General features: G+C 44.0%; 1 protein-coding gene across 4 annotated transcripts in view; it reads left to right on the forward strand.

Moving 5' to 3' along the window:
- POMGNT2 (protein O-linked mannose N-acetylglucosaminyltransferase 2 (beta 1,4-)) overlaps window positions 1–20,514 on the forward strand; it is a 31,864-nt gene extending 11,350 nt beyond the window's left edge. Inside the window, exons 1-3 of one of the 4 annotated variants that reach the window (XM_036378659.2) lie at window positions 9,874–10,082; window positions 14,662–14,811; window positions 18,195–20,514. In XM_036378659.2, the coding sequence (XP_036234552.1) occupies window positions 18,287–20,023 (1,737 nt within the window). In that variant the 5' untranslated portion in view covers window positions 9,874–10,082; window positions 14,662–14,811; window positions 18,195–18,286 and the 3' untranslated portion in view covers window positions 20,024–20,514. Of the gene's footprint in view, window positions 1–9,667; window positions 9,813–9,873; window positions 10,083–14,661; window positions 14,812–18,194 lie in introns of those variants that run through there. The other 3 variants (XM_036378660.2, XM_036378657.2, XM_036378658.2) reach the window with 3 other exon arrangements.
- Window positions 20,515–21,499: the final 985 nt, after the last annotated feature.

Consider the following 21,499-nt stretch of genomic DNA (forward strand, 5'->3'; position numbering starts at 1 on the left):
ACAGTGCAATGAGGTCTCGAGGTCATGACTGGAAATTTCTTGGTGTTTTATTGATAAATACAGATAAAAAAGATAATCTTCCTGTCTGGTCTTTTTTTTTTTCCCTAGAGCAGTCTTTGAAGGTTGCACCTTCTTCTGTTGTACATCCTTTGTCCAAGTGTGTCTTTTTTTGTCTATTCCCCTCCTACTTGTTTCTTCTCTTCCTTCCCTTTATTTTATTCCTAGGTCTTCTTAATTCTTTTGGGTTGTTTTGTTTAGGTGTGAGAAGAGACACACCTGAGTTTAAGTATAGTTGGCTATTCGGAATTAACCTGGAAGTTTTCCTTACAACTGCCATGTAAGCAAAGAGCTCAGTAATTTGCCCCTTCATCTCTTCAAGCTTTTTCCAATGTCAGCTGAAAAGTTTCACAAACTTTTGCCATCCTGCCTCCAGCTTTCATTGCCTTTTGACCATCTTGTGCTCCAAAGCTTGCTTTGTCATACCTGTGAGAGGCTGTGCTGCACAATTCTCACATCCAAACCAACTGATGTTTCCCTTTTCCACTGTAAAATGTTTCACCTTTTCCTTTCAAAACACAATGCAAGTGTTCTCCTCTCCTCTGGCCTTTGACTCTGCCTTATAAAACTGCAGCAGAGATCTAGGTACTCACTGGCAGCTGGACTTCTCTGCTCAGTTGCATCCAGGAGCCCCTTCTTCAGCTGCTAGATGTTCTGAAGGCCACATATGTATAAAAAGGGGACAAGGGCTCATTTTGATATTAAATAAGGATTTCTTGGTTCTAGTGTGGAGGTGGCTTGGGATTAAAGATGAGAGGAATAAGAGTTTGTTTGATACCAAAAGGGGTTTCTCGTATTTCTGAAATAATGGCTTTTGTACCACACAGCTTACTTGCCAAAGTTCAGCTGAGAAAATGCTATTCTCAGTGAAAACAGATCATGTGTTTTCAGTTGCAAAGATTTCTTTGTATATGGTGTTAATTGCCTTTCCATATTTTTTACTGTTTTACCTTAACAATTTGATTATACATGTGTTTTTGCTCTCGAGAGACAGTGGGTGTGATACAATCTCTGTTTTAAACTGTTACCATGTAATTAGCAGGGAGAGATGTCTCTAAAGTCTGATCTGCTGGCTGCTTTGCTGCTCAAGAAGCAAAGAGCAGCTGAATTATGGGATTTGAGTCCTTGACTGGAAGTCCTTGTTGTGTAAATTTGGCATAGGCTGCTTCTGTTTCAGAGAACTAACTCTTTCATCAGCTCAGAGTTGTGTATTAGGACCATGCTTTAATGACATCAAGAAATTGTTATGGGTTTCCTGGTTATGCTCTATGTGTGAAGAGGGCTTGCACACAGATCTTTCTTATGCACTAGTTATGTTCTCTGATAGTAAACCATACAAGCTTTTAAAGATCCTTCTTGTGAAGTCTTATAGCTTACACTGAAAAGTAATCTTTGCTCTCCCTTCTCAGAGCTTCTAAACCAGAATGGGATGTTTCTGCTACATTCTTCTCAAAGCTATGCTGTGAGTTTTAAATATCTTCTGGTACTAAAAATTCACCCATTCTATTTTAGGGATCAATTTTGTATACTCTTCACTGAATAACACTATTGGCAGTTCAGTTCTCTTCACTGGTGTACTAATGTGAATGTTTTGTTCTAGGAGTGGTACTCAGCTGAGAGTTTAGACCTTGGTTTCTTTAAGCTCAGAGACTCATCTGCAGTTTTAAGCTGTATGTGACTTTTGAATCACAGGTGACCAATGAAATACTTAAGCACAGTCAATGTAACATACCTTGGAAATGCCTTGAAAGAATTTGAAATCAACTGCCTCTGTCCCTTCCTCTCTCCCAGGGAAAAAAAACCCTTCTGAGTTTGTGTGTAGGGACTGCAGTCCCCCTGTGCAGTCAGTGGTTCCCTGGATGTGGTGGGGTTTTGCATGTGCTTCTGGCAAGCAGGCAGTCAGATGTAGTTACAGAGTGACCACAGTCCATGACACAGACGCTCACTGCTACGCCTTTGATGCATTGGAAATGAGTGATTCGTGAATTGCTTCGTGTCTTAGTTTGCTGTTGTTTTCCCCTCTCCCAGCTGGCCACATGTAATGTAAATTGAGTGGGATGGTGGTGGATTGTGAATTGAAATCCCTTTGCACTGGAAAATTAGTTTCCCTGAGCAGATGAGGCTTTCATCTGTGGATATGTGGACAAAAAGCTCTCTCCAGAAAGGTGTGTGACAGCACTTTCATGACCTCTTTTTTTGCACTGACTCGACCATATCATAAACTCGCTTTTGTGAGCCAAACCAGACTCAGGCTGTTCCTGCTGTTGTCATTTATTTCAATTTTAATTTCAGCATATTCCTGCTTACCTTTCACAACGGCTAGGAGGAGTGGCGGGAGGGAAGAGGAGGAGCAGTGAAAAATAAAAAGGTTCACAAAGATTAATTTGCTGTGTAATTTTCTCCTTTAGAAGGAGGGAGAGACACACCTGGGAAAATAGGCTATCAGACCTCTAAGCACACAGATGAAATACTGCCCTTTCTAGCAGACACTGGTGTGTTGCACTGAGGCAGTTCACTTACTCAGCACTAAAACTATACGACCAGATTCATTTTGAGGAGGCATGATGTGGTTTTTTCTGTGTGTCTGCATTTTTACTGCCTTTAGCTAAGTTAGGACCCTTGGTGCTTATCACTTTTTAATGATTTGTTCTTACCTCTGCTCCTTGCTTCTGGCTGTTTGTTCTTTACTACTTAGGTTGTTATTCATGTTCATGTAGAGACCTGAGAGTTAATAGAAAATGAAGATTGGAGTTGGTCTCACCTTCTCTTCTCCTGTAAGGTTGCCTGGGACAGTTCCACAGACATTTATATAAGGCTTTGCAGCATCTCGGCTTCTGACTCTGTTATGGTTGTGTCAAAGTATAAAGCTAAAGCTAGGAAGCCAGCAGCTCATTGAAATTAACTTCTTTGGATTTATAAAATCATTGATTAATCATCTTTTAATGTGGGTATAAACATAGAAGAAGTACATAGTCTCTGTCTTAATTGTAATCTTTTATATTAATTTTGGAATAGTCATACATATGTATTATATATAAATATATATATACACTTAGCACAGAGGTCACAAGGTTATATTATACACAAAGTTCTGTAATCCTTGCTTAATTTATGTGCATGTATTGTCCCCCTGGAACACAGGACTCTTGTGTGCATGCTTATTTTTAAACATTAAGTATATTAAAAGAGGGGTTTTATTTCAGTGTATTTTGGGGTTTAGTTTGGTTCATCACCTTGATGGTAAAGAAATGGTGGTTATTTTGTGTAACTATAGGTCACTCAGCATGATGGTTGTTTCCTAGTCAGTCTTCAGTCCCTGACTTCGGTGTTTTCTCATTTTACGTACTTGCTGCAGTAACACAGGTGCAGATTTGGGTCTTCATAGTTGCAAGAGAAGCTTTTTGTGCTGTAGCTTTAATCCCTTTGCCTGGAAGGAAGGGTTGGCTACCTCAGCAGATTGTTTCTGTCAGCCTCCAGGTTAGATTAAAAGCACATCATTCTGCCACAGAAGGGGTGAAGCAGGATGAGCCAAGGCAGGAAGGTTCTAAATGTCCTCTATCTCTGACCTCTCTCTCCACACTTAGGATAGGATTCACTGCCTATGGCCAATACATTTGTATATTTTAGTCTTGGCTTCAAGGTCACCAGACCTTCCTCTTTGAGGCTGCAGGGTGTGGCAGCCCTTACGTCCTTACTGTGGCTCATCTTGGGAATGCTTTGCTACTGAGAGGGTTCAGCCCTGCTCCAGCCCTCCCTGTGCTTGGTGGCTTCTCTGGGGATGGCTGCATCAATGCTAGCAGAAGCCTAGGGATGGAAAAGCACATCCTGATGTAGGAAGCTGTCTGGAGAGCCCTTGATGTCTTGAAATACTCTGTAAAGTATCTGAAAGACCACTCTATTCTTGGCTTTGCAAATACCAGCACATGGATCCAGAGCTGTACAAAATGAATGAGGGCAGATGTTTTTAACTGGAGCTGCCTTGAACAGCAGTTGCTTTATTGGGCTGATGTTGCTTCTCTCTCAGTAACAGTCAGGTTACGCTTCAGTTACTTGAAGAGATTCTCATTGCCAAAGACTTGACTCAGCATTTGATGCAACAGAGGCAGCAGATATTGCTGGTAGGAAGGAAGGGAACAGAAATGAGCTGCTGTGGCAGGGTTGGGTAAGGAATCTCCCATCATGGAAGGGCCACAGGTGAACAGCAACTGTGTCAGTAGTTTTGCAGGTGTTCCTCTTTCAACAGATACTTCCTGCTTTTTCTCTGAAACTTTCACCTTCTTGTGTGTATTGAATGTCATATTGTTTATTTATGGGGCTGTTAAAAACTCCACAGAAATGGGTCACAAGGAGACCCACTTTTCATTGTAGAGAAATAATACTTTGATTTATTGGTGGAAAAAAATGGGGCAAAAATTAACCACCTTGGTTTTTATTACTATTCAGATAAATACAACAGCAAGTCTAATACAAAAATTTCCCATCATGTCAAGCTTGGACTTCTTCCTCTTGCTGCTGTGCCCTTGATAAATATGCCTAAATTCAATAGTCTTTCCATGAATTTTCAAGGTGCTGAGGGCATGAAGAGGCTCTTCTTAGGTATTGAACTGTAAATGGTTGCATATGACACCTGGAGGAGTTGAAATGGGCTTTTACAATTAATTCAGTGTATTCATCACACTTCCCCTGTTGTGTGCAGCGGTTCATGTTGAAGCTGAGAAAGATGATTCATTTGCTTTCTTCTCCCTCCTGTCAGTAGCAGGAGTAGCCCTCAGAGCAACAGTAAATGCCTGGCCTACAGCCATGTGTTGATACTTCTCTTCTGGGCCTTCTGAAGATACTGTAATCAGATGAGGGACAAGGTTCTTTTCCCTGGGGGAAATCAGACTGAGATTTTTATCAAAACCCAGTTGTTAGGATATTTTTTTAATTGGCCAGCAGATATTTTTCATTTGTATGGCTTATGGTGTCAGGAAACACAGCTTTGATTTTTTTTTACCTCCTGTCTAGGTTATTTTATGATTTGTGAGACCTAATGCTTTGTTCTAAAATTTCATGTGACTGTCAGCACCCTGGGATATGCCCCCCACTCAAAACATGGATGTTTGTGCTCCCTTAGCATCAATCTAACAGGTTACACTACAGGGAGAGTATCCTGTGATACTGTGCTCCTACCTGTTGTTATATTACACTGCTGACCTAGGAGTAGGGTTGGGCTGTATGCTGGCTGCATCCTTTAAGACATGAGGAGGATGTGTTGTACAGGTGTGGCTGAAGGGGGCGTTGGAGGCAAAACAATCAGTTTGCAATTATGGGACTCAAAATGGCAGTAAACCTTTTTATTTCCCCTGATTTGATTTAGATTCTCCTTTAGCTTGGCTCTGAACTATTTTCCTGTCATGCTGCTGTTCTAGCTACTTGCAGGCATTTGTCAGAGACTGGCTAATTGAAGCACATGCTCCAGCTTGGATCGAAACTGCTGTTTTGATCCAGACTGTAGATGCTGTTACTGCTTCCTTGAGGAGTTCTTTCCATGAAGTACTAGGACTTTGGTTTGTAGGTTTGGATTCTCAAGATTTTTAAGAAAGTACAAAGTCTCTGAACATAGAAAAAGTAGAAGGTTAAAACAAAGGCAGCTTCAGGCAGCAGTCCTATCATAGAATATTCTGAGTTGGAAGGCACCCATGAAGACCATCAAAGTCCTGGGCCTCGAGCCTCGAAGCCCTCCTGTAATCCTCCTTGTGAACCAAGATGTCCTCATCAGTTCTGGAACAGCTGCAGCCCACTTGCAAAGCAGGTGCATAGTCCAGTGAAGGCAGTTAAATTCTTGGACATCTTAAGCCCTGTCCTTTGAATACTTCCACACAGTTGTTACCTGTTCACCCCTATAGATCTAAGTGCCTGTTGGTGTTCTGTATTTCTATTATGTCTCTTCCATAACTTGGCACCCCTATTATGTTCACATTCAGGGGTGTTTTTTCTTTCAATAGGTGTATTTTGGTGTGATATTAACATCTTAATTTCCTAAGACATCTGTGAGACTTGCTGGTTATGACTACCCTGTTTGTCTCAATAGACAGGAGAAGAGGCTCTCTTCCTTTTCCCTCAAAATTCCCAGGACAAGTAACTCTGACATGGCCTCCAACTTGAAGCTAAGTTGTGGGTCCAGGAGGGGTTTCCTAGCTATGCAGGAGGCCCCTGGACTTTCTGCACAGCAAGTGCAGTGGGAATAGAAGATGAGACGGAAGGGAAGGTGTGTGGGGAACAGAGTGTGTCAGGCTTGTGGCTACTCCTCCAGCAGCTCTTTGAGAGCAACAGTGACAGAGCTGGTAACATATTCCTCTCTGTCCTTTACCATGTTTACTCTGTCACCTGTGGTCTTAGAGGCCCCAGCTTCTGTCTTGAGCCCTGGAGCCCATGAGTACAACATTGGAATACACAAGAGGTTTTGATTGTTGGTAGTTTTTTGACAGGAAGCTGCTCTCATATTAATGGATGCTGGTGTGGTGCATCCCAGCCAGATCCCATTGACAGGCTCAGTCTTTTTGTCTGTAAAATGGGAGATGTCTGTCTTCAGGTGAGGTTGTGGCTGAATATTGAAGTGTCATCTGAGAGAGGGCAGATGATCTTCCTGCTGCCTGGGCAAAACCAGTGAACAAATAGCAACTGTGGGCAGCACCAGGGTGAGGCTGTACCCAGGGATCTCACAGGCAATGTTTTACCCTTGGTTTCTCACGTCAGTCTTGCTGAACATCATTGACTTACCAAACTGCTTTTATGAGCATGAATTATCTCAAATTCCCTTGCAGACTCACTGGCACTAATTACATTTGCAGGTGCACAGTTGGCAAAGCTGTAGTAGAGGGAATTGATTTATCTCTGTCACCCTGCTGACCTGTCATTACTGATGGCCAAATAGGAACTTGAAAGAGCACAAGTGGCACCTAACTTGAATCAGAACAGCTACCAAAGCCATTTCCTGCCTTGGGAACTGGCAGGTGACTCTCCCACACCTTTCTTCCCCACACACACTGCATACAGCTGCAGGAGCAGGCCAGTGTGTCCCTGCAATGCTGCTAGGGTGGTTCCTAATAGGGATGGAGGAGTTTATTAGAGTGAGTAGTTTAGCATATGACAAGTTCAGATAGCAGGCAAGTATATGTTTTATATGTATAAAACATGCTTACATCTGCAGAAGAGAATAAATATCTATGAATTTGGTTGATGTCAAGACATGTAACCTCTGTGTGTGTGTGCATGCGTGTAAAATATGTTTGATCATACTTCAACCTTTTTAAACCTAATATTTATGTAAAACTTGCATCCTACATCTCTTAAGCCTGGGATCATGTCATTCTTGAAGCACTTGAGCAAAGGGTAATTTGGCTTCTGAGATATTCTTCTGAAAAATACCTTTTACCATATCAAAGTATATTCTTGCTTAGGAATTTTCAATATTTGGCTGAAGTCCTCGTCCTTTTGGCATGAGTTTTAATTTTAGCTTCTACAGAATCAAAATGTCATCCTCCCTGTGTGAAGTCCCAATCTTGGTGTCCAGAAACCAAATGCTTCCTTTGTGTCCTTTTTGTATTTGTCAGTACAAAGACTTTTTTTGTTAGTTCAGGCATAATTTTTTTTGTGTGCTCTCAAACTGAAATGCACTTTTGGTTCAAAAGCACTGCAAGAGGAATAATTTCTTATAGAGAGTCCTTCTGGGACTATAAATAATAAATGCTGTGACTCAGAGTGATGCAGGCACCCCTGCAACATATATGTGCACTGAAAAGATTCAGTAAATAATGATTTACCTGCTCTTTGTCAGCCCTAAACCAAGAGGGATCTATTCAGACTTTCTTGCTAGCTTGATGAGTTTTGTTTGTGCTGTACTGCTTTTTAGGAGTTCTAAAATGTGGTGCTGTTATTGAAGACTGCAACTTTATGAGGGGTATTAAATAATTCATCAAATTCTTAGTTCTGAGCCAAGATCTCCTATTCAAACCTCACCAGCTTGTAGTAGGTGCTGACTGTGAAGAGCTTGGGACTGCCACACTTAGTGCCTTATGGTGCAATAGAAATGGACAGTTATTATTCCAGTTACTGGAATTATTAGATTATGGTTCCTCCCCTGCCCCTTAATGATGCAGTTTTGTACTTTGTGCTATGGCAGGTTGACAAACAGGACCCTCTTCAGGACTGGGTTTAAACTCTCTTCCCTATGCATTGTGATTAATTGTACCTAAGAAATCCTTTAATATAACTCATTCCAGGGGTAGAGAATAAGTTTATTCATAAAAGACCAGTCTGTATATGTTGTCCTTTCTTCTCCAGTAAAATAAAAGCTTTTCTAAGAGAGAGAGAGACCAACATGGTGTGTCTGGGTTATCAGGGTTCCTACTGATACAGTCACTAGCCAAGATCTGTGGGGTCAGTGGAAAGGCTCCCGTTAGCATCAGTGGAAGGGAGGTCACGCTGTGGAGCTTTCTGAAGTGCAGAAAGCACAAAGTTAAGATGTGTTTTCTCAAGTGAGGTCAGCTCCAAATCTAACTCCACTCCTAGAGTTACAAAATTCAGAGGAAAAATATCGGACTTGTTCCGCACAAGGCAATATCTTTGTATTCAGAGGCGCAACGGGACAATGAGATGGCCTTAAAAAGAGAAGGGTGACTTTAGATTTCCTTAGTCCCAATAGGACAGGCTGAGGGCACTGGATGGGCTCGCTTCTCTTTGCTCTTTTCTATTATTTATTTCCCCCAGGCACATGTGATTGAGCAATGTCTCTCTGAGATCCTCTCAGGACAGGCATAGGTTCATGCTGTGGTTTGAAGTGCACCTTGAGCATGTAGGAGGAGGTATTAGGAGAACTTTCCTTCTTTTTCATCCTTCTTATTTTACCTGTTAGGTCTTTAGGGAAAATCCTCACAGACAGATATTGAACAAGATGTGTCCTGCAAGTATACAAGCAACAGGTTTGCAGAGCCTCCTGTGTTTGCTTGTGGTCTGCCTGCAGGAGTGTCCCTGCAAGGCTGGGGTCTCACTCCTGTGTTCAATGGTGTGATTTCATGCCATGAGCCTTTTGGAGGGCAATGATCTGCATGTGGATCCCATTGTGGGATAAGAACTGGAAGTGTTCCCAGTCAGTTCTATCTGGTTTGCCATCTTCATGAAGCTGCTCAGCCCCCACAGGTTCAAGCTCTGCTGGGAAGGTTTGTTTAAGGCACTCACCTCCGTGAGCTTGTGTGCACTAGGAGATTCTCTTATAAGCTCCTGGATAATTTCTGTGCCTTTGTGTTTAGCAAATACTTGTTTCCACCATAAAAATTAACTCTAGTATGAAAATACTGCTCCCTGGATCTCTGAAGGAGGGCAATCACAGCCCTGTTCAATTCTAAGCCATTTGCTGACCGTCACAGCTGGGAAATTGCTTTCCTGGTGCCTAGGGAATTACTAGAAAGCACGACGAAAGGCTTTCACGTCTTCAAGCAAGGGGCATTTTTTCCATTCTCTCCTATTGTTTTCTTCTTTTCTGTGAAGTGTTTGGAGTAGCAGTGGCGTTAAGGATCCTCAAAAGCAGCATTTCTAAAATGCGTGTGTCCCCCCTCCCCAGAGCAGTTCTCCGCCCGTCTCCCAAGACACGCTCAGCTCCGTGGAGCAGCACGCTGGTGTTTGTTTCAGTGTGGCCGCCCGTCGGGGATTTGCAGGAATACTGCAGCAAATCATCCTGCATGCAAGGCTGACCTCTGGGAGGCTAACAAATTGAGGTGAGCCAGCTGGAGCGATAGGACAGTGCCGGCACACAGAGCATGCTCAGACCTGGCGGAGAAAGGTAGCTCGGGCTGCCGATGGTGCGCGGGTTACGGTGCCGACGGCTCTTAGGTGGGATTTTTGCTTTTTCTTTGTGGTGGTGAGGAAAGAAGAGGACTGGAGAGTGCTCGTTCCTCTGCAAAGCATAGCTTTAAGGTGTCTTCTTTTTTCTTTCTCCTGTGAAAGAGAGGCACCGGATAGCATTTCCTGTTATTTAGCATCACCAGGTATGCGTGCATGTGCTGAAACACTGATCTACCAGTGACAGTACTTCCAAGACTAAAAAGGTTGCAGATGCTCTGAATTACTGTATTTCTTTGCCGGGTGTCATTGTAACTGTGCTGTGTTTGCTGTGCTGATCACATACGGCTCTGAATTCAGTTTTGTTGGCAGTCCTGGTTGCAGTGTACTGAGAAGAGGGGGGAGGTTGGCATGTTTTCCATGGTATCTCCTCGCTCCCCCTTCCATGCAAGTTCACACTGAATCCCTCCTCTGTGTGTGTGCACATGCGGGAAGGGAGTCAGTAGTTCATTTGTAATCCCACGTCTTTGTAGTCCCTCTTTGTTTGACTAGTGGTTTGCTTTATCATTTTTAAACAAAAGTCTCATGGGGAAAACGTCTCTGATATGGACTAAATCCTGTAGGTTTGCAGAAATGTATTTCTTGCCCGACATGTGCTGCTATGGGATTACTTTTTTTTTACCCTCCCCTAAAAACATGCCAATGTGGAGCTTGTGGTAACCAAGGAGGGATTGTCACTGTTCCTATTGGCTGTGCTGTGCTCCAAAGAATTTTGGCTCCTGCTTAGGATTTGCAGCACCCAGGAGCGGTCCTGGGCACCGTGCTGATGGAAAGCAGGGAGAGCTCAGGCTGTGGGTGCTGCTAAGCACAGTCCCAGTACCCGAATAACACAGGTACTCTGCCTGCTGGAGAGCACAGAAGGAAAGGATAGATAAAATACAGAGAGTAACAAATGGCAGCTAAAGCCCAGAGGCACAGTTGGAGTGGCTGAAGATCGTCTTGTTCAGTCCTTTGGGATTTCACATCATACTCTTTTTCATTCACTTTTGCAGCATTAGTAAATTTTCCCTTCAGCCACCCCCGCTCGGTCTTTGCTTTAGGCAGACCACTGAAGTAAGATAAACCTGCTGCTCTCTTGACACTTTTTGTTCTGACAGAGGTATCTTGTTTACAGACTAAAAGCAAGAGACCAGGCCAAAGGAGAGATTTTTTTACTCAAGTGACATGGCTGCTAATGACAATGTAACCAGATAGGTTTCAGTGGGATGCTCGGGTGAACAGAGATCAACTGGAATGAACTCTGCCTGTTAAGCTTTCGCCTCTGTCTAGCCATGGTTATTTTGAGTAGCTTGGGTTTTCATCTTCAGGCTTGGGACTCTCAGAAGGTGAACAAGACTTGAGGGACTGAGAGAAATACCTTTTTTTTTTTCTTTTTCTTCACCTTTTTAGCTCATTTTCCTTACATCTCTCGCCTCAAGCTGGTTTATCAAAAATGCATCTTTTTTAGGGGAATTTTCTTGAGATCTGGGATTTTGTATGGGGAAAGAATTTCATAGTCCATTATGGATGGAGAACTTGGAAATGCAGATCTTAAAAGCCCAAGAAGTATTTTTTTTAGATTAATACTTTTAGTTCAGCTTTGTGGCTTGCTTCTATGCATTGACTTTTTAGTCTTGGAATTTTTTTTAACCTGTTATTTTCTAGATCAAGACAGGAGTATCAGCAAATATTAAATTAATAGCTGCTAGTCATTGTGAAAGTCAGGTTGGATCTCTTCCTGTCCCAGCTCTCACAGACTTGGAATTTAAGTGGAAGAAAACTTAGGTTTTCTATCCATAAGTGCAGCTGGGAGGTGTCCTGTAGCCACCAGGATGTTCGTATGGAAGGTACTTTTGCAGTAGGGACCATTGCACAGAGCCTCAGTCTCCTTGGTTGCAGTCTTGTATAGAAAGATTTACAGTTTTGCTGTCTATTCTTCACTTATGTTGAACCATAAAAACTGAAGATGGACCTAATTTTGATCACAACTATCTATAGATAATGTTTTTATAAGACAGGGGTTTGTAAAATATATTGTTATATTTTGATTTTTTTTTTCCATAAATAAAGCTCTATTTTTAAAATTCTTCTTGAGACTGCATAGTCTAGATATTCTTGTTTTTCATGTCCCCTCTTTGTATCAGGCTTCAATAATGATATTTTTATCTTTAACTGCTGGGCTTACTCCCTCTACAAGAATCTGCTCTTTTCCTGTTTAAAAAGTCAGCACTTCTACAGTTGGCTGCTTTTTACAAAGAAAATGTTCCAGTATATCAATCATTCAGTGTACCATCCTTTCTTTAATGTGCTATGTACTGTGAAAGATATATGTATCTCATTAAATAAATAGAGTGAATAAGATGATAGCAGCTTTTTGGGCTGTGGGGATTGACTTGCTTGTAGTTCTGTGGGAATCTGTGACAGAGATGAGAATAAAAGCAAATTCTTGGCTGCCGAATCCCAACTCCCCCTCTTTCCAATTGGGAAAGTTGCCTTCTAGCAACTTCTGCTTTGAGGATGAATGAAGTAGGTATTTAAAACTGCATGTGTTGCATACACTGAATCCTTAGCTAAGCCTCTTGCATCAGGGATGGGAGAAAGAACAGAAGACTTTTTGCAGGGGGAGTGCAAGATGCCATGTTTGCATGCTTCTCTTTTCCTGTGCTGGTCCTGGAAAGCCAGTCTAGCAAGAGATGGATCCAGGGGTAGGGAGTGCTGATGGGGGAAATGTCCTTGAGGAGGGAATAGCTGCTCCTGCCCCTCCCACGGTGTTACCCTAACAAGAAGCCCATTTCCTGGCCATGCAACTCTGCCCTAACTCCTTTGCTGTCCTGTGGCAAGAGCAGCCCCAGTGCACTTCCAGTTGTGTTGCATTTCTGGGAACTGTGGAGATGGTTCTGTTTGGACACCATGCCACCACTGGCAGGCTGTGCACAGGAGCTGGGCCAAAGCCACGTTGGCCTCCATGAGGCATTTCCTCTGTGCACAGAGGGGTGATGCTCTCTGGAAATGTGTCTCCTTCATGCTTTTTGGTTTTCCATTTGATGAGGCATTTTAGCCTGCTGTAGCTTTGGGAAGCTGAACATTGGCCTGGAAAATGTTGGGTAGTTAGTAACAAAAGTTCATCAAGGCCTAAACAGACAAACCCAGCACTTCTCATTTCGTTAATACCTGCAGGAATCGGTGACCCCTCCTTAGGCGTGCTGGTCACCCTGTTCACCCTTGTTCTCCCTAATCAAGCTTTTGGTTTTTTCCTTTTGGGGGTCTTAGTAGTGTATGCTTGTGTTTTTTGTAGTTGGGATTTTTTTATGTGGATTTTGTAGCTTTTCTCCCTATTTCTTACCTAGATTGCAATTTTTAAAATTAAGAGGAGATTTGGAACACTGTCCATCATATTAATAGCTTTAGTGATTCATCCTACTGTAGCTTCACAATTAAAAAAAGAACAACAGAACTCATCTCCTAAATGAATCCAAACAGTTCTTCATGCCAACTGCCTATTAGTGGAAATTCCTCTCTCATCCCGCCCACTCTGATCTCCTAGGCATGTTAACAGGAGATGGAGAACAGTGTCTCCATCTATGCTTCCTGTGTCCTTACCACTTCCTGAGGATGTTTAATACATCAGATAACCTGTAGCTAACAGGCAGAAGGTGCTGCTGTGTCCAAACTTGCATGAGAGTGTTATGGATCTGCAAGACCCTGGAGGGCTCTGCCAGAAGTGCCTGCTGAACAAACCAGAAGAATATTCCTGAAGACTTTACCTGCTCGCCAGCAGCCAGTGCTAGTTAGAGGAGAAGTAGCTGAGCTGTGAGAATGAAACTGTGATGCTTTTGCTGAGTGAATGGGGGTGGCAGAAGAAAATGGGGTAAGCTCTTCATGCCTGTGAACTCTTGGAAAAAGAGTAAAGATGAGCTGACCAAAAATAGAGTGCCTCCCACAGGCTCTTAGCTGCTGGAGCAGCATCCATTGTGGCTGAGCTGCAAGCCTCAGGATATGCTCTTAATTCCACTGCACAGTCTGGAGCTACCCCCACAGCGATGTTTTTGTTGAACTCCCCTTGTCTGGCTCTAAGACTGCTGCCTCCTGCCTGTCAGCATCACTGCCAGGGAAATCTGCCTCTTCTACCTGCCTCTCTCACTCCTGCTGCTCCCCTGCAGCCCACTCCTCTCAGAGTCCTCAGTGGCACATCCCATGCCCTCCTGTGGGACATCATTGCCCTGTGGCAGCTTGGCAGTGAGAAGCTCTGTGCAGCTTTTACATGCATGTCTCTTCTGCCTTGGCTCTGCTCTATCACTTGCTGTGTCTCCTGGTGCTGAAGGATGGTGCTTTAGCATTTCAAAGCAGAGAGTGAAAAAATGTCAGTCCAATCGATTTCTTTGGTAACTGGGGCATATTCCTCACGTGGAGCAGAGCCCTGGGTATGCCAGTGTCACTGGGAAGCAAGAGGGTGGATGAATGTGGTAGGGATGGGGAGGAGGGAGTCTGTGGGCAGCTTGGGTGGTGACTGACCTAGAGGCTGCCCTCTATGTAGAAAGAAGCAGCACAGAGCACTCTGCTCTTAAGTAGCAGTGTGTCTGGCCTGCCACTTCTGCAAGGGCCTTTCAGTTCTTAGGATGTTCTCTGATGACACCGTGGGAGTGGCAGCTCTAGACCCATTTACTGAGGGAGATTTAGTAATGAAGTTTCTTTTATTGTGAAGCAGCTCTCTTCAGGTAGGAAACTAAATGCTTTCACCTTTTTCAGTGTTGCCCTCTGCCTCCTGGGAAAGATTCTTATCCCAGGTCTATTGCTGCTGACAGCACTTTATGACTGATCTCAGCTTGGGGGACTGAGGAACCAGGGGACATGCAGAGTGGTTGCTTGCCTTTACTTCCTCGGTGCAGCCTCTCTTGGGTATGTAAAAGCAAACAGTGTTTGTTACTATTTATGCTCTATCGTTCCCTGAGGGACCAAAATTATAGTTCCTGAAGGTCTGTTTTCACTGAAGGTGTCAGATTGAGAAAAAAGTAGATGATAAAATGTGGGAAAACAGGCAAAGAATTAAGACAGTTCTCTGAGTACCTGTGAAATTCTCCTTTCATTTCTGCCTGCAACACCCCTTCCTGTCCACATCCCGTTGTTCACTTCCATCAAAAGCAGCTTTCTCTCAGGCAGCATGAACCAGAATTTAGGAACTGGCAACGAGGACCAGAAATGAAGATGGATTACTTTAGCACTGCTAACATTTAACATATATTCCTGACACCTGGTTAGCTAAAGCACATACACTCATTCAGCTAAGTGCAGGGAGTGAAAGAGCTGCAAGAGGGAAGAGGTAGAAGAGGACCTTGCAGGTGATTTTTTGCTAAAAAGCGGAGTTGTTCATTCCTAGCCATTTAGCAGGTATGGCTGTGGCAGAATCTGAAATGAAAATTGCTAACCTCTGAACATTGGCTGCATCCATCAGGCCACATCTCTGAAGTGCCTCTTATGCCCTTCCCTTGGGGCTGGAGGGGAGAGAACAAATCAGTCATGGGTGAAACATTTGAGCAGGCTGTTTTCAAGGAGACCTGTTTGGCTCAAGGGTTTGTAATGGTCAGCAGATCTCCCCACCACCAAAATGCCCATGAGATGCAGGTGGCATCAGTGGTGTTTTTGTGGACTGTGAGCTTCTCATGGCTTTGAAACACCCACACATACGCACTCACTTTGCCATAATGGAGTAATAAAGAAGCCATGTGGTTTTCCCTCGTCTGCCAAGTTGTTGCAACCTGCATTGACTCCCTTGAACTTGTATGTGCTTTGTTCTTCTGACCCACAGAAGTTAAATTTCATAATGCCTGCGGGCTGGCATTTGAGGGTGTGCTTGCAGGAGAGTACCTGCTTGGTAAAGGTCTCCTCCATTAACTGATCATCAAGCTTTGCACATGGCTGCTGGGGCTTGATCCTTTCCTTGCTGATGCTGTTGAAGCCACTTAAAGCTGTGCTCACAAGATGAGAGGTTTGTAGTGGAGAGGTTATGTACAGAATTGGGTGATACCATTAGACATTTTTCAAAGAGAGTGAAGAAGTAAAATAAAGCTCTGAAAGTTGGTACTAGTAAAATAATTCAGGATCTGTCTGCATCAAAATTTTCTCTTCCTGAAAACTGATTTGATTGCATTAGCAGAACCTGAGTGATATACTGCTGTCCCCAGTGGGTTTCTATTCCAGGCTGTCCATGGAATAGCCATGATTGAGAGTTGCACAGCCATGAGGAGCAGCAGTCACCCCTGATGGAGTGGACAGCTTGAGATGTGATGTGACAGCCATCATTTTTCTGTGCAGGCTATCTGTGGCACCTGGGACGAGACCCAGTTAAAATTGCTGTGGTGGAAACAAAGGCTAAGTGTTAGAAAAGAGTTTATCACAGTCCTTCATGCCTCTCTTAACAGAGGCTGGCTGAGGAGATGAATGAGTACTAAGAATGAGATGGAGAAGCATCTTTGGGGCATGGTTTATGGAGAATTGATCCTTCCCTGATAATCAGATAATCACTCTAGGTCCCTTTCCTTTTTTTCCATGGTTGAAATCAAAACAACACATTTTTAATTTGCTGCTTGCTTTCAGGGAGTTTCTAAATGAAGCGGGTTTTCAGACCACTTGCCAAAGGAGGTGGACTTCATTTCTCTTTCATTTGAGTAGCTAGAAATGGAAGTGAATTTGTTGCTCAGATCCCCAGAGATCACCCCTTGAGTTTGTGTGGCTTACAGCTAGCACTCATTTCTTTGGCATTATTCAGACTCTCAGTACCTTCAGCTCTTCCTAAGGTAGATCCCCCAGGCTGTTGGGATCTCATGAGGTATAGGAATCCCTTCATTGAGTTCCATGACTCTCCATTCAATTCCAAGTTGCAGGATCAAGCTTTTAAGTTGCAGTAGCTCTTTTCAAAGAGATTCCTTTGGCAGTAGAGGATGTGTGCTTTGGTCCCAAGTATGCCTGGCTAACTTCCTCCACATTGCCATGTAAGAAGTGTCTCTTGGTTAAAATGCTAAAGGATGCTTGGGATGTCAGAACATGTGCTTGAGACATTTCTTTTTTTCCGTCACGGTAAACTTGCACCAAAAGAAATTTAAAATTGCTAGCTTTAAAAATGGCAGCTAGAAACAATCTAGTGAGGTAAATACTAATCAGAAGTTTCCCTTCCTGAAGTTCCCCATGAGTCATGGATGCAAGTATTTACAGCCTGGCTAGCAGTGAATCTTGATGCTTAATGAAAATTGAAGCCCATAAATTCTGTAGGTGAATCAATATCTCAATTGAAGTTCACAGTTGAAGTTATAATCAATACTCTGCTATAAGCCAGTAGTGTTTCTGCATAGAAGGAAAACAGTGGTGGGCTCTAACAGAAAAAGAATCAGGGAGGCTTTGGAGCCGCACAGAAAAGGTTCTCAGGTTGGAACGGGAAAATGCCAACAGTGAAACCCTTCAAATGCATTAGCTTATCATTTGTATAAGGGCTGACTGTGCTGTGCAAGCCAGACTCTCACTAAATGAAGGTCTGATTGCTTTAATGACACATCAGTTCCTCTCATAAAGAGCAGAGCTCTCCTCTCTTCCATGCCAATATTTCTTTTGGAAGACGATGGCAGTTCCTAGCCTTTGATCCTGGATTGCAGCCAGAGCAACACCCCAGTGACTCGGGATTCTCCCTCAGGGCAGTCCACAGACCTGCAAGTCCTTCCCCCACCCCTGGATAAAATGAAATTGAATGTGATGTTCACTAGTTCACATTGCACACTGGAGTGCAGTGAAGTCTGTGCTGGCAATGCTCCTCGAGCTATTGCTACCGGCACAGTGAAGGTGAGGGCACCCTGAGTGCTCTCAGCCGTGCAGAGCGGGAGGAGGAGCTGGGGCTGAGTCCTCTGCAGGTGATTGCACTGCTCTGTTTCCTCTCACTGTGGGAGTGGTCTGCAAAAGGCAGAGTGTTCCAGAGTCACAGAGAACGTACTTTTCTTTCTAGCAGGTCTTCATAGAGCTCATCCTTAAAGTCTTGTACATTTTCTTCTTCAAAAGCATAGAAATGAAGATGAGAGAGGAGCCTTCCTGTAGTGCAGCTCCCAGTTCTGTTTGCCTTATATTTTTTTACAGTTTTGAGGAGAGCTTTGTCACTTTTTTTCTTCTTTCCCCTGATTCCCTGGAAAGGGAAAAATTACTGAAAGAAGCCTAAACTCTCTTGAATAGTCCATAAAATATGATTTATTCTGGAGCTGTAAACCTGATGTTTAAAGGTTCCTCTGTTGTTTTATTTTCCACAGATCTTTGCCCTCACCATGTCCAAGAGCGTTAATGATGTGTTCCCTCTCCATTGCATTCCCCACCTGCCATCCTGCTAGGATCTAAGTACAGAATGAACATAGCAGCTGTGTTCAATGCCCTGCTCGTGTCCGTCCTTGCTGCCGTGCTGTGGAAGTACATCAAACTGTGCGATCATGCCGCCATGGTGGAGGAGGAGCTGGTCCTCATGCGCCAGTCTCAGGAGCTTTCTGAGGCTCAGGTTGACTACCATGCAGCTCTGCAGGCCCTGGTGGAGAACGGTACCAGGATGGTGTGCACTGGCAGGATGCACACCGACCGCATCTGCCGCTTCCAGTCCCTCTGCTACTCCACCGAGGCTGAGGAGTTTGTCTACTTCCACAGCAACTCCTCCATCATGCTGCCCAACCTGGGCTCCCGGAGGTTCCAGCCAGCTCTGCTCGACCTCTCCTCTGTGGAAGATCACAACACCCAGTACTTCAACTTTGTGGAGCTGCCAGCTGCTGCGCTGAAGTTTATGCCAAAGCCGGTCTTCGTGCCTGATGTGGCGCTGATTGCCAACAGGTTCAACCCGGACAACCTGATGCACGTCTTTCATGATGACCTCCTCCCCATCTATTACACCATGCAGCAGTTCTCTGACTTAGATTTGGAGGCACGACTCTTCTTCATGGAAGGGTGGAGTGAAGGTGTTCACTTTGACCTCTACAAGTTACTGAGTAACAAGCAGCCGCTCCTCAGGGAGGAGCTTAAAACCCTGGGCAGGCTCCTCTGCTTTACCAAATCCTATGTGGGACTATCCAAAATCACCACCTGGTACCAGTATGGATTTGTCCAGCCACAAGGGCCAAAGGCTAACATCTTGGTTTCTGGTAACGAGATCAGGCAGTTCACCAAATTCATGATGCAGAAACTGAACATCAGCTTGGAGGAAAGCTCCAGTGAGGAGTACATCGTAGTATTCAGTCGGACAATCAACAGACTTATCCTAAATGAGGCAGAACTAATCCTGGCTCTTGCTCAGGAGTTTCAGATGAAAACCATTTCCGTCTCTCTGGAGGAGCATTCGTTTTCTGACATCGTGCGGTTGATCAGCAATGCGTCCATGCTGGTCAGCATGCACGGGGCCCAATTAGTCATGTCGCTCTTCCTGCCAAGAGGGGCCACTGTGGTGGAGCTCTTCCCATATGCTATCAACCCCGAGCACTACACCCCCTACAAAACCCTGGCAACCCTTCCTGGCATGGACCTGCACTACATTGCCTGGCAGAACACCGCCAGGGAAGACACCGTGACCTACCCGGACAGACCCTGGGATCAGGGCGGGATTGCTCACCTGGACAAGGCTGAGCAGGAGCGCATCATTAAGAGCACGGAGGTGCCACGGCACCTCTGCTGCCGCAACCCCGAGTGGCTGTTCCGTGCCTACCAGGACACGAAGGTCAACATCCCGTCTCTCATACACGTCATTAGGCAGACTGTGAAGTCTAAGCCCGGACCCAGGAAGCAGAAGTGGTCTGGTAGCCTCTACCCTGGGAAAGTGAGGGATGCCAAGTGCCAGGCCTCTGTCCAGGGCACGAGTGAAGCTAAACTTGCTGTGTCCTGGCAGATCCCCTGGAATCTGAGGTATCTCAAGGTCAGAGAAGTAAAATACGAAGTGTGGATACAAGAGCAAGGGGAAAACACTTACATGCCTTATATATTGTCCCATCAGAATCACACCTTCTCAGAAAACATTAAGCCCTTCACGATATACCTGGTGTGGATACGCTGCATCTTCAACAAAAACCTTCTGGGACCTTTTGCAGATGTGCTCTTGTGTAGTACATAACCCACTGCACTACCTGTACAGCTCTAACCTGCTCTCCACTCCATCCATGGTTTAAAACTTCTTGTCTTGTAGTTTGTAGAGGGCTGAAGAGGACTAGACTGTACCAGTGCCTAAGTGTCCATTTTACTGCACTCCACATGTATTCTTACAATGGTATTTATTTCCAGTGAGTGTTTGGGAAAAAAAAAAAAAAAAAGAGAAACCTCTGTGTTCTTCAGAGTAACTTCCAGAGGTTAAATTACATGCTGAATACATGTAATTGAAAACAGAATGGAAGTGAATTGTGTGTACCTTGGTCGTGATTTAAATTTGTTCCTATTGTGTGGTGACTATTTAAGCACAGCGTTAAAGCGCAGTTAATTCCATGGCTAAGTGGGCAATTCTCATCTGCTTTTTCACTGTGAGTTTTATTTTTCCGTAACTCTTGGCTGTAACTTTGAGTTCAAGATTTTGTACGAGAGCCTTCATTAAACTGCTGTAAACCTCCTCAATACTTTTTTTGCCTTTTGTTATTTGTCAAAAGCATTACTGTGATAGATTTGTCCATTGCTGTGATAAAATGTGTATCTGTAGCTTCCTCTGTATTTTGACTGAAGAGAATGACTACAGACTACAGCTTCGTGTTTAAAATCAGATTTTAATGCACCCCTATTGCAAAAGGTTGTAGTAACAGGTAAGAGGCAGAAGGGATAGAGTAGATGAAATAATTTACTGTGTTTTAGGAGCTTTCATTTTGTGAGTTACGTACAGGTGGGTGAGAAAGGAGTGGGGTGATTTGGGAGAGCTGATGCAGAAGAGATTGCATTTACAGCAATCTGCTCAAGAAAATCCTTTTTTTTTTTTTGTGTGTGTGTGTTTAATCAGAATAATTGGTTGATAATAGCTACTAATAGGTACATGCTTTGCTGGGGAATAGGCAGGTGGTGGCAAAGGGAAGCTTTCTGTGCACAGGTGTTCCTGGATGTTGGTGGAAGGAAGCAGAGTCAGGCAGGAAACAGGTAGGTGTGCCAGGGAATTGGGCTGGCCACAGAACGTGGCAGGGATCAGGCTGATGACACTCACACCTCTGTTACTCCAGGGGGGGAGTAGTTTAGTTTAGACTTAAATTCGTTTTCCCTGAGATGAGAATCTGGCTTCATTGCCAGGGTAACACACTGACTACTTTGGACCTGATCCTGTCACATCTGCTTTAGCTGGAGACTCTAAATGGCACTGTCTTTGAAAAATGGCTCTGAGTCACAAGTGCAGTTCTTGAGGAGGGGAAAAGGAAAGGGGCAGGAGTGTGAGATGTTTCCCTGACAGATATTAGCATCCTCTCCAGTTTATAACCAGTGTTGAAGCAAAAGGAAAAGTGCTTTCTTCTCCTTTCCCTCCCAGTCCACACCTTCCTCCCAAGGTCTGGATGAACATTTGAAGAATAGGATAAATGTCTTGCTTTCTGGGTTGATAGATGAGCATCTCAGTGCAGGATTATAA

The sequence above is a fragment of the Molothrus ater genome, chromosome 1, assembly GCF_012460135.2.
Source record: "Molothrus ater isolate BHLD 08-10-18 breed brown headed cowbird chromosome 1, BPBGC_Mater_1.1, whole genome shotgun sequence".
NCBI classification, from domain to species: Eukaryota; Metazoa; Chordata; class Aves; order Passeriformes; family Icteridae; genus Molothrus; species Molothrus ater.